Source organism: Triturus cristatus, chromosome 10 (genome assembly GCF_964204655.1).
Source record: "Triturus cristatus chromosome 10, aTriCri1.1, whole genome shotgun sequence".
Taxonomy (NCBI): domain Eukaryota; kingdom Metazoa; phylum Chordata; class Amphibia; order Caudata; family Salamandridae; genus Triturus; species Triturus cristatus.
Window position 1 is genome coordinate 755835296 of NC_140593.1, and position 13464 is coordinate 755848759.

The 13464-nt window shown below is 44.3% G+C and overlaps 1 protein-coding gene across 2 annotated transcripts in view; it reads right to left on the minus strand.

Annotated features, from left to right (window-relative positions):
- EEF2KMT (eukaryotic elongation factor 2 lysine methyltransferase) overlaps window positions 1-13464 on the minus strand; it is a 238467-nt gene that overhangs the window by 93615 nt on the left and 131388 nt on the right. For both annotated transcript variants that reach the window (XM_085628276.1, XM_085628275.1), the window contains exons 5-6: window positions 6342-6475; window positions 4523-4830 (exon numbers count right to left, since the gene is read on the minus strand). In XM_085628276.1, the coding sequence (XP_085484402.1) occupies window positions 4523-4830; window positions 6342-6475 (442 nt within the window). The remainder of the gene's footprint in view (window positions 1-4522; window positions 4831-6341; window positions 6476-13464) is intronic.

A 13464-nucleotide genomic window follows, 5' to 3' on the forward strand; every position in this document is an offset into this window, starting at 1 on the left:
TAACTGTAATCTCTTCCTTTCTTTGTCGTTTTATACATGCAACTCAGGGAATATAAGGGGTAAGGATAATTGGTGTCCCCTACTTAGGTTTCCCTTGAGAATGTCTTGACTCTTTCTTACATTTGTTGGGAATTTAGTCTCATGGATTTCAGTGGACTACTTCACTATAAAATGTTTAGGCCGATTTACGGCGTTAATGTTTGAACCATTGAATGAATTATTTAATACACTGAGGTTCAGAATGTACATTATGAGGCTTGCTACAATATACATGCCGATCCACGGCTTAATTGTACTAAGATTTGTAGCTTTCTCTGTCGCATAATTGTTAAATGACATTTACAATATGCTAAATTGATTAACAATTGCTTTCAATCATGATTAGTAACATTTATGTTTTAACGTTGTTAATGCGATTCTTAAATGTCGAGATCAATACCTGAAACTGTGTATAACTCTATAGGCTGGTACGTTATCTTCACCCTGTTAAGATGGCCGCCATGCGATAGACTGTATTGCATTGGCCGTATGGGGGAGGAAGTGACGTCATGGGTCTTTTGATTTTAAAATAGCTCTCGCGCGGCTAGCGTAATTAGACACTGACGAAGGATACCCTGAAACGCGTCTGTCTTTTTGCTTGTTGCTGAATAAACTGATATACGGAATCCTCCCGGAGTGCTGTGCTTTGTCCGAGAGCGTGGACATCGTTGGTAGCGTGGATCTTAAACGCGGGCACCACCGCGTTACAGCACCCGCCTATGAGTGCCTTGGCCCTTGGTGCAACTTGGTAGCGATTATATATATATATATATATATATATATATATATATATATATATATATATATATATTACCTACTGGCGGTCGCCAGTAGGTAGTTATAGTTAGGACCCCTTTTCCATAGGAAAACCTCAACATTCTATTTTGAATAACTTTGGCGCCGGTCTATGAATCCTCGCGAATTTCTCAAAATAGGTGGGGCGCTACGCTCAGCTCCTACCCTGAAAGTCTCGGGGGATCCGTCAAGCGGGGGCTGAGATAAAAGGGGGGTCCCAAAACGCGTTTTCCCCATGCATTTTTCCATAGGACCTTTAGAACGAGCTACAGCCCGAACGGCTGAACAGAATTACTCGAAATTTGGCAGAGAGGTAGTCCCTAGGTCAAGGAAGTGCCTTTTGTAGGTTTGGTGTAAATCTGTTCAGTAGATTATGAGAAAATAGCCTTTAAATCAATATATATATCTGAGCCCGCTTACGGTACGCTTACCGTACGCTTACCGTAAGCGTACGGTGGCGTGCGCGAGCGCGATTCTGATTGGCTCTTAGATCTTAGTAAACATTCGAATCGGCCGAAACCAGGAAGCGGCGGCCGCCATTTTGTGTATTTCACTCAGAAAAAAAAGAGTGAAAACAAGAAAAGGGGGCAATGAGGAGAGTTACAGACCCCCTTACATTTGTGAGGGGGTCAAAGAAGGACTGTAAAGTACAAAGAAAACATTTATTGATTTTAAAAAAAATCACGGGGTACACGTACGGTAAGCTTACGGTAAGCGTACGGTAGAAAAAAAAAAAAAAAAAATGAAAATCAGATTTAAGTGTTTAGATATTAGGGGGCTCTAAAAAGAGCCGTTGTGTTTATGAAATGATTTTTTAGTGGTACCTACAAGTAAGTACCGATGCAGAGTCTAAGGTTCAAGAGGAAGACTCTGTTCCCTTCATCATTGAAGTGCACACCATCTCCTCTATAAATGTCTTGCATGTCATAACGCAAGTTGTTGTGGTAAATGGCACCCATACCATAGTCACGGAGGAAAGCAGAAACAGATTTGTTGACGTGCTTTCTTGCTTTGTCATCGCACCGCGTGCCCACCGTGCGTGCACGGCACTAACTGCGTAAAGTGGGCGCGCGGTGCGCGAAGCGCACCGCGTGCTCACTGTGCGCGCACGGTGCGCGAAGCGCACCGTGCGCGCACGGAACGAACTGCGTTAAGTGGGCGCGCACGCCACGAATGGCGTAAAGTAACTTAGCATTTAAAAAACCGTACAAATTCACTGAAAAAACCATAGGTTTCACACACGTTATAGTTAGGAATTAGCATTTAAAAAACCTTGCAAATTCACTGAAAAAACCATAGGTTTCACACATGTTATAGTTAGCGGAAATTTTACTGATAAAAAACCAATGAAATTCCCCCGTTATAGTTAGTGCAGGCAACTATAACTCACGCGACCGCAATCTTCTGCTGATGACATATGTGTCTTTATGAAAAAAAAATATTTGTAATATATGTATAGCTAAAAATGTATGGAAGAAGACATGGGCAAATAAGTGTCTAAATACAGTATTAGCATCAGCAGAGGATTGCGGTCGCGTGAGTTATAGTTGCCTGCACTAACTATAACGGGGGAATTTCATTGGTTTTTTATCAGTAAAATTTCCGCTAACTATAACATGTGTGAAACCTATGGTTTTTTCAGTGAATTTGCAAGGTTTTTTAAATGCTAATTCCTAACTATAACGTGTGTGAAACCTATGGTTTTTTCAGTGAATATATATATATATATACAAAGCAGAAGCAACAAGGATGACCGACCAAGGTCCAGCTCAACCAATACACAATAAGTAAAGTTGGTCCGTTAGATTGGTGCAAAGCTACTTCCTACATCTGTCATCCAGAGATGTAACATGAGTCAAAACATATAGCCAAAGGTGGAAGGTGCACTCCTTGTGTTCGGACACATTAAATCAAATAGTCCAAACAGTATAGGTTCTCTCTTCTTTTAATTCTTGAGATTTTTTCGATCATTCAAACACGAATAAAGTACAGCCAACGCGTTTCGTTCCGTACAGGAACTTCATCAGGGCTATTTCAAAAAGAGTAGAATATAGATATGGTTGGATACTCCTAGGGCAGTATATGTTCCCGTGTGGCTTGTTACGTCGTAGACAGAATTAAAAGGACATATGAAAATTATTTCATTCCTTGTGTTTGGTCATCCCATGTATAAATTAATACAATTGGACCCTCATACGGTTTCAATAATGGGACGCATTCGGAGTAGGGAGATTCCTATAGGGAGTGCCATAAGAACCTTATCTCCATGCTGGAGATAAGGTTCTTATGGCACTCCCTATAGGAATCTCCCTACTCCGAATGCGTCCCATTATTGAAACCGTATGAGGGTCCAATTGTATTAATTTATACATGGGATGACCAAACACAAGGAATGAAATAATTTTCATATGTCCTTTTAATTCTGTCTACGACGTAACAAGCCACACGGGAACATATACTGCCCTAGGAGTATCCAACCATATCTATATTCTACTCTTTTTGAAATAGCCCTGATGAAGTTCCTGTACGGAACGAAACGCGTTGGCTGTACTTTGTTCATGTTTGAATGATCGAAAAAATCTCGAGAATTAAAAGGAGAGAACCTATACTGTTTGGACTATTTGATTTAATGTGTCCGAACACAAGGAGTGCACCTTCCACCTTTGGCTATATATATATATATATATATATATATATATATATATATATATATATACACACACACACACACACACACACACATATAAATATATACACATATAGATATTTTCACACAGACATATATATACACACATACATATATATTTTTTCTCCAATAACTCACAAGGAACAAAAAGCACTCCACTGGTTTTCAAAACTCAGAGTTCATATATCAACAGATGCGTTTCAACAGGCAGTGTCTTTTTCAATGTTGACTTTAAAAGGGTGATTTCATTGATAGGTTTTTATATTTCTGTGCATGCTCCCATTGGCTGGTAAATCATCGTAATCAACAAAGGACTGTTGTAGCCCCAATCATGGCCAGCACGTATCATCATGTCTGTTAATAGGAGTTTTGGCCCCTCTGGGTACAAGTCCCACAATGAACCATCCTTCCTAGCAAGCGCACTTAAGTGAGACTTACAAAAGGATCCCTTACAGGTATTCATTCTCGTAATGGACATTGCAGCTGAATGAGGGAAACAGGACTGTTTATTATAGGACTGCTCCAGTTGAAAAATGTGTAATCTGAGCCAGCACGCTTGCAAGGAAGGATGGTGCATTGTAGACTGACTTTACTTTCCATATAACCCACCAATGCAGCATTCATTTGCGAACGTGAAAAAAATAGTGTTTTTCTAAATGCAACATTTCAAAAGTTAAAAAAAGAAATACATCGACACGCGAAGCCACAGAGTGGTAGACCCTTGGTAATGTTTAACTGTCCATCTTTACGCCACTAATTGCTATATATTCAGGTGTTAAGCTGGTACTGATAGAGTGAAACCACTGATCAGACAGTATTAATGTGTGCTAAAATGACAAAATAGTGTTGTTACACTGCCACAGAAGGTTGCGCATTAAACTGAAAAAAAAATGCTTTTGGTTTCAAATGGTTAGTCAACACCGTCACATAATTTCGTCCTCTATTACCGGATTATACCATTGCCCTTGAATAAGTGATGGTCAAATATAACTTCATAAGTACCTGATGCAATGACGACTTCAACGTGGAGTTGCGAGAGCTGCGCCTCTGTAACAGTTTTCCAATCAAGCTCCAGGACTGTTATTTCTGACCTCAGTTCATGATGTAAGTCTTCGCGTAGGGCAGGAAAGTGCTCTACGGTGCAATAAGTGTTTTCGGAGCCCACACGAAATCCATTCAGCTGGATGTTCTTAGAAAGCTTCTTCAGCACATGGTGGTGGTAATCACTGAATATAAACCTCTTGGGATTGCAAGTCTTGCAAATTGTAAGCCCTGTCAAGCCAATCCCACTTCCCAATTCCAAAACTGCCCTAAAGTGAAATTAAAGCAAGCAGGAGTTAACATACTAGTTATCTCTGTACTAGAAATAACACAACTGCTCAACCTATCTATTTAGTAACGATCGACTTGGATATAATCTCTAGACCAACACTGTAAGGTATATGAGCAGATGGATGTCAACACGGGTGATCTCAAGCCAACCTACTGCAGCAAGTGGCTCCCCTGGAGATCACTGGGCACTGACGAAACTAGTCCATGTTCAGCAGGGAGTGTGCCAGAACTGCACAACGGACCTGGCTAATATCTTTTTATTAAAATATTGTATTTATTGGTTTTCATAGCATAACAACCATAACGACATCAGCATTTACACAGTCACAGAATACAGAGTACTATTGGGCTACAGGTCATCAACATTTCGGTGGATATAGTGAACCCAGTCCATGGTAAGATTATACAGTTAGCGTATTAGTTTCAAATGGAATATCATTAGTTCTCTTTCATAGTCTTCATATATGCAGTGAATGGTCCCCATATCTCACGCGGCCGAGTCGTAATGGGTAGTTCTTCAGCATAACATGTGAACTGGTCCCGACAATATGCTATATCTTTTAACCTATTTTTTGGGTGTAGGTCTTCCACCCCAGTGAATTGAGACTCTACGTTTTGTCAACAGCAGAGACACGGCCACCAGTCTACGATGTACAGCTTTAATTTTGAACACATTCCCCAATAAATATATCTGCATATTACATTCTATCAGTTCAACCACCATCTCTGTTAATATGCATGTGACCCTCTCCCAAAACGCATAGATCTTTGGACAGCCCCATGCCAAATGTTGAAAGTCTGCATTGTTCGCGCCACATCTTAAACAGCAGGCAGAGGTTCTCAAACCATACTTATGGAGTTTTGCAGGCGTATAGTACATTTGATGTAAATATTCATAATGAATGAGTTTGAGGTTCCCATTTGAGGTCAGCTGACCTGTTAGCTTACAACAGGCTATCCACTCATCCTCAGTCAGTGACTGTGAGAGAATAGCATTCCATTTTTCCATGGAGCCCATTCCAACGACCTGGCTAATATCTTAATTACACAAAGAGTTGAGTTTTTCAAGTGAATCCGAACAGGTCTAAAATTTGTAGGAAATAGACCCTTCTCAAGTCCGCGAAAAATATTTAAACAAGCATGCAACTACAAAAACAAAAAAAATATTCAGCACCCACAGGAAACCAAAATAAACTTTACTCATTTAGGACATCTAATTTGTAAATATTAAGCAATGAATTTCTATTGCTTTTATCAGAGGTTGAGGATAAACAACTTGCTCTACAAGATAAGATCACAACCAGTGAATCAGGTAACATGCAGATTTCTGCCACATGTATATTAACTCACTGAGCTATGACAAAAGGTAGAAATTCACCCTCATATTATGCAGAGTGATAATTGAAACTGGAATCCATCCAACAACTGTACACACTGATACATTTCGGCTCTTTACTGAGATTAAATATGTCCATTTTACTTAAATTACCTATTGTTGAAAAGTTTAGGCTCTTGCATGGCCCACTGGGCAAGATGCAGGGCGGCCTCCCACGTGACCAGACCAGTGGTTCCCTCTGATATGATAGCCAAGTTTTCAGAAAGAGTGATGGTCTCGCCAGAGGGCTGAAATCAGAACAAGAAAACAACACATTGTCAAGAAAGAGGCAATCTTTGTTGGATGATCATAGACAAAGGATTATCAAAATATAAAACTCAAATCGCGAAAAATCCTACTCAAAGTTTACAAATGTAGGTCAATGAAATATTTCTTCGTCTGCACATCACAATTTTCTATATGAACTCAACCATCAAATACTATTGAGAACTCAAAGAATTATTGACAAATTTGTAACTACTGCAGCAGGGTATTAACAAAAATGCTTTCTAATGCATCTAAAAATACTTCCCTCTACGGCATATTGGGCTGGAACAACTTAGGAAGAATGTCTACCTGAACGTATACATTTATTAGGGCCCCAAAAATATATTGTGTGGAATGGCATCTTAGCTGAAATGACCAAGTCCAGTCATGTTAGGAATTGTAGGACCTGTATATTTTCCCATTTCCATGTACCTCGTATATGCCAATAGCTGGAGTGGAGATACTGCCCAGGATCAGTAACCACGTTATCTCTCTCTACAGACATCAGCCATTTTGTAATGATGGTCTGAATACAAAACTTCCCAGTAATCGTATAGGAAAGTTTTCAATTCTGTTAAAAACATGAAAGCGAGGATTATGGTGTTCCTTCTTCTTTTTTTAACAGCAGCTATAAGGAACAATATATGGCAACAATCAACAAACTAACTTTCCCATAATTACCAGGGAGCGTAGAAATAAAAGAAAAATCTTGGAACATCCAATCACTACACTGTTCATCCAAATAAAATCCCTTGCCAGTGTTTAGTCCCCCTCTTTCTTCGTGCTATGATCCATATCGCCCAAATCTTCTATTCTTGTTTGGAGGAATCACTATTTGCAGTAACAAATAGTATATAAATAGGAGTACCACCCAACACTGATATCATCAATTAAACAGGTTAAAAACATGTCATTCAATTTTTACAACACTGTTTAGACCACTGCGAACACATCACCAAATTAATACTCAGCTTTGACAGAAGAAAAAAACTGAAACCTTTGTCTCTGCTAAATATCACAAACCCATATAGAATCCAAAATCAAGGATGGGATCTACTGGTTTCTGATCAGTGGGTGGGAATAATCCTTGCCTCTGGGTCCTTCATAGAATTGAAAACTTTCCATTATGATAGTTAGGAAGTTTTGTATTTTATGGCAGGACTGGAGGTGAGGATTATGCTAGTTGAAAGTTTACTTACCTCCAATAAAGCTATATCTATTACCGGCTTAAAATAGAAGGTTTTAAAGGTGGAATGGGAAGATCAGACAAAGGCGTTGATAATTTCCTCCAGGCGTGCACCCAGCCCAAACGCTTTAGAGGTCATGGCACTTCTTGCAGAATGTGCACCGAAAAAAAACCAGGTTTCAATACCTGCTTCCTGCATTACCCATCAAAGCCAACGAGCTCTGGTTGGAAAAGCAACAGCCTTGAAAGGCTTCATGAGGGAGATGAGAAGTGGTATCTCTCCAGGGAATCATAACTTGTCTGTCATTGCATCATAAGCTTTGATGCATCTTACAACACAAAGTTTGGGATTATCAGGAAAAGCCAGATAAGAAATTACCCTGGAATGTGTCAGGGTACATCTTGAAATATCAAACTAAACCCGCCCTACCTGTAATTTCCAGAGCTCGGACGTCAAAAAACTCTGCGACATAGTAACTTTGCCAATTTACCAGAAACTTCCTTCCTTGAGAGATACTGTGCCATGAGAGAAATGGATTAAGCGCTTGGTTAACATTCCATAGGAACGAATATCTGGGCTCCGGGGTAACAGAAAGTCAAACGCCCCTTAACAACTACTGCACCAGCAGATCTTCTCCAACATGAAGACCCTCAATAGGATCATGACCAGCCAAGATCGCTGATCACAAGACATTTACTGACCTGTAAGCCATTCCTTTGCCTGTTATGTAGGTAAGGAAGTTCAGCACCTCACTGGAGCCAACGGGATTCTAATCACGTGGCATACATCAGCTGGCCCAGTTGGACAAAGCAGACTTGTATCTTCCTACTGTAGTGGATGCCCATGCCTTTGTGAGGAGATCCTGAGCCTGTTGCAAAAGGCCTGATACTTGCCATCCTCTTCGGTAAGCCGCCACACCATGAAACGAAGTGACTAATTTATCACTAAGTTGTTGTGACTCCCTAAGGGATCTTTCAGGAGATCTGGATAGCTGGGTAAAGGGATTGGGAAACCCCAAGAAAGATCCATCAGAACTGGATACCAAGCTTGTGACTTCCATATGTGCGCCACCCAAACAATGTTCGCCTTCTGCCTTCGGACTTGTGCCGATAGCCAAATTATCATTGAAAACGGTAGAAATGCGTACCCCTGTTCCAAGCTCCAAACCTGCAGAAATGCACCCGTTGCTACCACCAGTGGGTCCGGTGTCCACCTGAAGAGCCGGTCCAGCTGGTGGTCCAAGTGCGACACAAAGATCTACAGTGAATGGCCTACATCGGCGAGCCAGAGACTGGAAGAGTTTGGGATCAAGTTTCCACATGCTCGAGTCATAGAGATATCTGGAGTTCGAGTCAGCTACGGTATTGTAAGTACCCGGAAGATGTTCGCTCGTCACTGTGACTTTGTGGGCAAGGAAATACTCCCAGAAATTCCTGGCCAGATCCGACAAGGCTTTGGCCCCCAGAAGATTGATATAAAGGACAGTGGGCACATTGTCCATCTTTAGGAGGACACAACATTGTTATTTTGTCTTTGGTCCAACACTGCTCTAACCCATCACACTGGCCACTGATTTGATGAGGAGGTCAGGACAGGAGCTGAATATAGCTCTGCCGTTCCACGAGTCCGAACCTAAGGTAGGAGGCCTTCAGACGCTGTAGGGCACGATAATGTAGAGGAACTGGAAAGATCGTCTGGATGGAGGAGAATAAGAGACCTACTACCTATGCTACTTGGCACAGAGAGGTCTTGGGTTTTGCCAGAGTTTTCCATAACGTCTGTCTGATCTTCGCCAATTTCCTAGAAAGGAGACTGAGACTTCTCTGTATTTATGATGATGCCAAGGGATTCGAGGAGAGATACTACCACCTGCAGATGTGTGGAAAGACATTGTTCCATTAACAGAATGTTGTCCAAGTAAATGATAAGACGGATTCCCTGGACCTGTAGATGTTCCACCACAGGTTTGAGTACCTTGGGGAAGCACCAGGGAGCTGAGGATAGACCCAGGGGGAGAGCGGTGAACTAACACTGTACTTTTCCAGTAGAACTGCAAGAATCTGTGATGGGGGAAATTAGAATCGAGATATAGGTTTTCTTGAGATCGAACCGGGCTATTTATTCGCCGGGACACAGCAGATCTCAGAGGAGGTAGAACCCTCCATTTTGAAGTTGCGAAGGACTAGCCACCCATTGAACTCTCTGAGGTTGATAACCGGGCATTGACCCCCATCGCGTTTTTCAACCTGAAAAAGATTGCTTAGAAACCTACGGGGTGAAGATGGGAGAGAGTGATGGTCTGTTTCACTAGGATTTGTTAAATCTCTAGATCTATGAGGGCCGAGTCTTGATAGGAAAAAATTAAAGGGCATCGATGATGGGGTTTTGACGGGGAGCCAAAAAATTCTATTTGGAAACCTTGGACAGTTTGTAGCACCTATGCGTCTGAGGTAACCTCCCTCCAATTGTGCAAGAATTCCTTCAGTCTGCTCCCCACCTCCATGTGAGAGGAAAATGTTGGGACTCCTCATTAGAAACTCCTTGGGTGGGTGTTAGAATCTGGGTTCTCTGGTTGACACAGTTAGGGACTTGTGTCAAGCAGGGATCCCTTCTTCCAGTCAGGGTAAGGGGTTACACTCTAACAATAACCCCTGCTCACCCTCTAGGTAGCTTGGCACGAGCAGACAAGGCGTTATCCTAGGCGTAATGGTTAAGCATTTGGGACCACATACAACAATTCAATGATACCCCCACAAATGGACTCCACACTGGGTTTATCAATAAGAAGTATTTTATGTATAAGCAGATTTAGCACAAGACCCAATAACGTTAAGACGGGCCCACAATACTTTGCAATAAGTAGTTCTTGAGGTTAAGCGTCTTTCAGAAGGCCTGTGCACTTCATGCGCGTTGTGCACTTCGTGTGACTGGAAGAGGCTTGCGAGCGGGGCTCACAAGCGTTTGCAGTCGCTCCGGGCGATGCGTACACCTTACGGTGCGAAGGGGGCACAGTACCTTTATCTTTCAGGAGTTCGTCACGGACGATGCGGTGAATTCCAGCGCGGTTGTACGGCGCGATGTCCTTTCAATTGCGGTGCGAGCTACGGCTCGAAGGGGGCCTCAGTCGCGTTGCTCAGGGGGACAATGCGGGTGTACGGTGCGCTGGCTCTTCGTTGCAGCGTACGAGCCGTACCTTGAGAGCGGCGCCTTTGTTCTCAGCGCGATGCGAAGCAGGCCGTACACTCCCGGGGGGAGCCGCGTGCCAACCACTCTACGCACCACAGGCTGCCCTCAGCAAGGGTAGAGGGGCACGCACAAGGGGTACGATGCGGAGAGGGGCAAATAGCAAGTGTCACGAAGTCCTTCCTTTGCGTTGCGAGCTACGGCTCGAGGGGCTTTAGTCGCGGTGCTCTGGCCGGGCAGGGGGGCACAGGATTGCCAAAGTACGCGCCGAGTTGAGAGGCGCACACTTTTCTCGGCATCAGCTTCACGGGGAGAACGGCGGTTCTCAAGGGGGGTGAAGTCCACTGGTCCTGGGACTTCGTTCAGGAGGCAAGCTCAGCACAAGCCCTTGGAGACCTTAAACAGTACAAGTTGAAGCAAAGTTTCTCAGCAATCTTTCTCCTCTCCTTCAGCAGCAAGGCAACCACTGCAGGCCAATCCCCCAGGTCAGGGACAGTACTCCTCCTACAGCTTTCCCGGTTCCTTCCCCTCAGGCAGAGGTTCGTCTTGTAGCAGGATCTAATTTCTTAGGAGCAGGGCTCCTACATTTATACTACATTTCTTTTGTCCTCCCAGGCCAGGGGGGCCCTTGCCTAGTTCAGGCCAGTTCTGGAGCACTTTGTTGACGCGATGCAGGCTCTTCATTCAGGGTGCGGGGCAGAGTCATCAGACGCTCCACAGGGGGCGGAGACGGCATTGTGGTGGCAGAGCACGGTCCTATTCAGAGTCCAGGTGTACTCCTCCCACCCATCTACCTGTCAATCGTCCTATTCACCACCAGGCTACCTAGCCCTGCCCATCTGGGTTTCCCCAGCCCTGTCACTCACGCAAGCCAGACAGCAGATAGACATCACGCAGAGGCGGGCTGAAATGGTTAGGCAAGCAAAGGCCATCTTTCTAAAAGTGGCGTTTGCGAACACAGAACATTAAAATAAACCTTGCTAACAGATGTACTTTATTATTCTGAGTTCAGGCATACTAAACTCGATTTTCTACCATGTTCCCTGGGTCTGTTAGGATCATAGGATGTAACAATCTTAACAGCCCATTCTGGCCTATGAGAACAGGGTAGCCTTACAATAGTGAAAAACAAAACTGGCTGTAATTCACTATTAGGACATGCCACACACATCAGGGCTTGTCCTGCCTTACGCTTACAATGCACCCTGTCCTTGGGCCTGCCATAGGGGTGACTAATATGAAGTTAAGGGAAGGTTTAGGGACTGGCAAGTCTGTGCACTTCCCCAGTCAGCATGTCAGTACCAGACTGCACGCAGGTTCTGCAGTGGCAGACCTAGACATATTTTACCAGGCCGCTTCTGTGGGTGGCACAACCAGTACTGCGAGCCCACCAGCGGCATTTGTATTAACACGCCCTGGCACTCCTGGTGCACTTTACGGGGTCTGACAGTAAACCAAATAAGCCAATCATGGAATCCAACCATAATATACATTTTAAATAGGGAGCACTTGCACTGTGGCACTGGTTGGCAGTGGCACAGTGCTCTGAGCGGCCAAGACTATAAAAACACATGAGGCACAACGACAAAAAGTGGAAGGGAGACTCACGCCAAGGTGCCAGGTCTAACAGTGGGCAATCTCATGCAAGCACTTCGGGGACCGCCTCTGAAGAAATAGAAGCGGCCGAATCAACTGGAGTCCTGCCACTGTAGCGGTGTTCCTTGACCTATGAAAAAAGGCTGTGCTATAGGGCGGCCAGCTGTGCACCCTCGATCACGACCGACTCTGATGAAAACCCTAGGGCTAAAGATGCGCTTGATGGAGACCTGCAATTTAGCTAGGGAATTAAAGGTGGAAACAAACTTCCTTAGCTCCTTAATGAAAGGGTCACCAAACACACCGCCCTGGGCTATTGCTCCTGCCTCGGAGGCCGCCAAGTCACCCAGCTTGGGGTCAGCTTGGATTAGAAAGGACCGACGGCACTCCATAGACAGTGCACAGTTGGTGTTCCCCAAAAGGATTATTGCCCACTGGGCCCAAGGAAAACAGCTCCTCAAGAGATATGAGACCCCAATGCCTTGGCATCCTCTGCCATGTCTATCATTTTTGTGAAGGGCCCTGTGATGTCATGGAGCTTGTCCTGGGGGGATGGAGTTTGCCTAGCTCGAAGATGGCAGTGCTCTGAGTGAGCTCCTTCGGCCGCTAACATACTCCATCAATATCCTGCGCCAAACATCGATTTCCACACTCCTGTAACACCGGCCCGGTGCTACCGGGAGGCGAAGCCAAGAACTGGAGCACAAACTGCAGTCTGAGCCTGGCGACGGAGTCGATTGGATACTGTGGTCGGGCGGCCTGGGGTGAGGCAGAGCCGCCGAATGAGACAGTTGCCCGCTGGTCCTTGTGAGTCGGGGGCTGCTGAAGAGCCCGCTCGATGCTCCTCGAATACGGCCTGAGTCGGGGAGTTTGCTGCCCGGGATCAGACGCTGGCTGACCAGGGGAAACCTACGCAGGGCCGGCGGACCTATTAAGAGGACCCAGGGGCCTGCGGCATTGAGGCGATGAGTGAGGGCGTGGCCCCAGCTTAAGCCGCTTGCTTC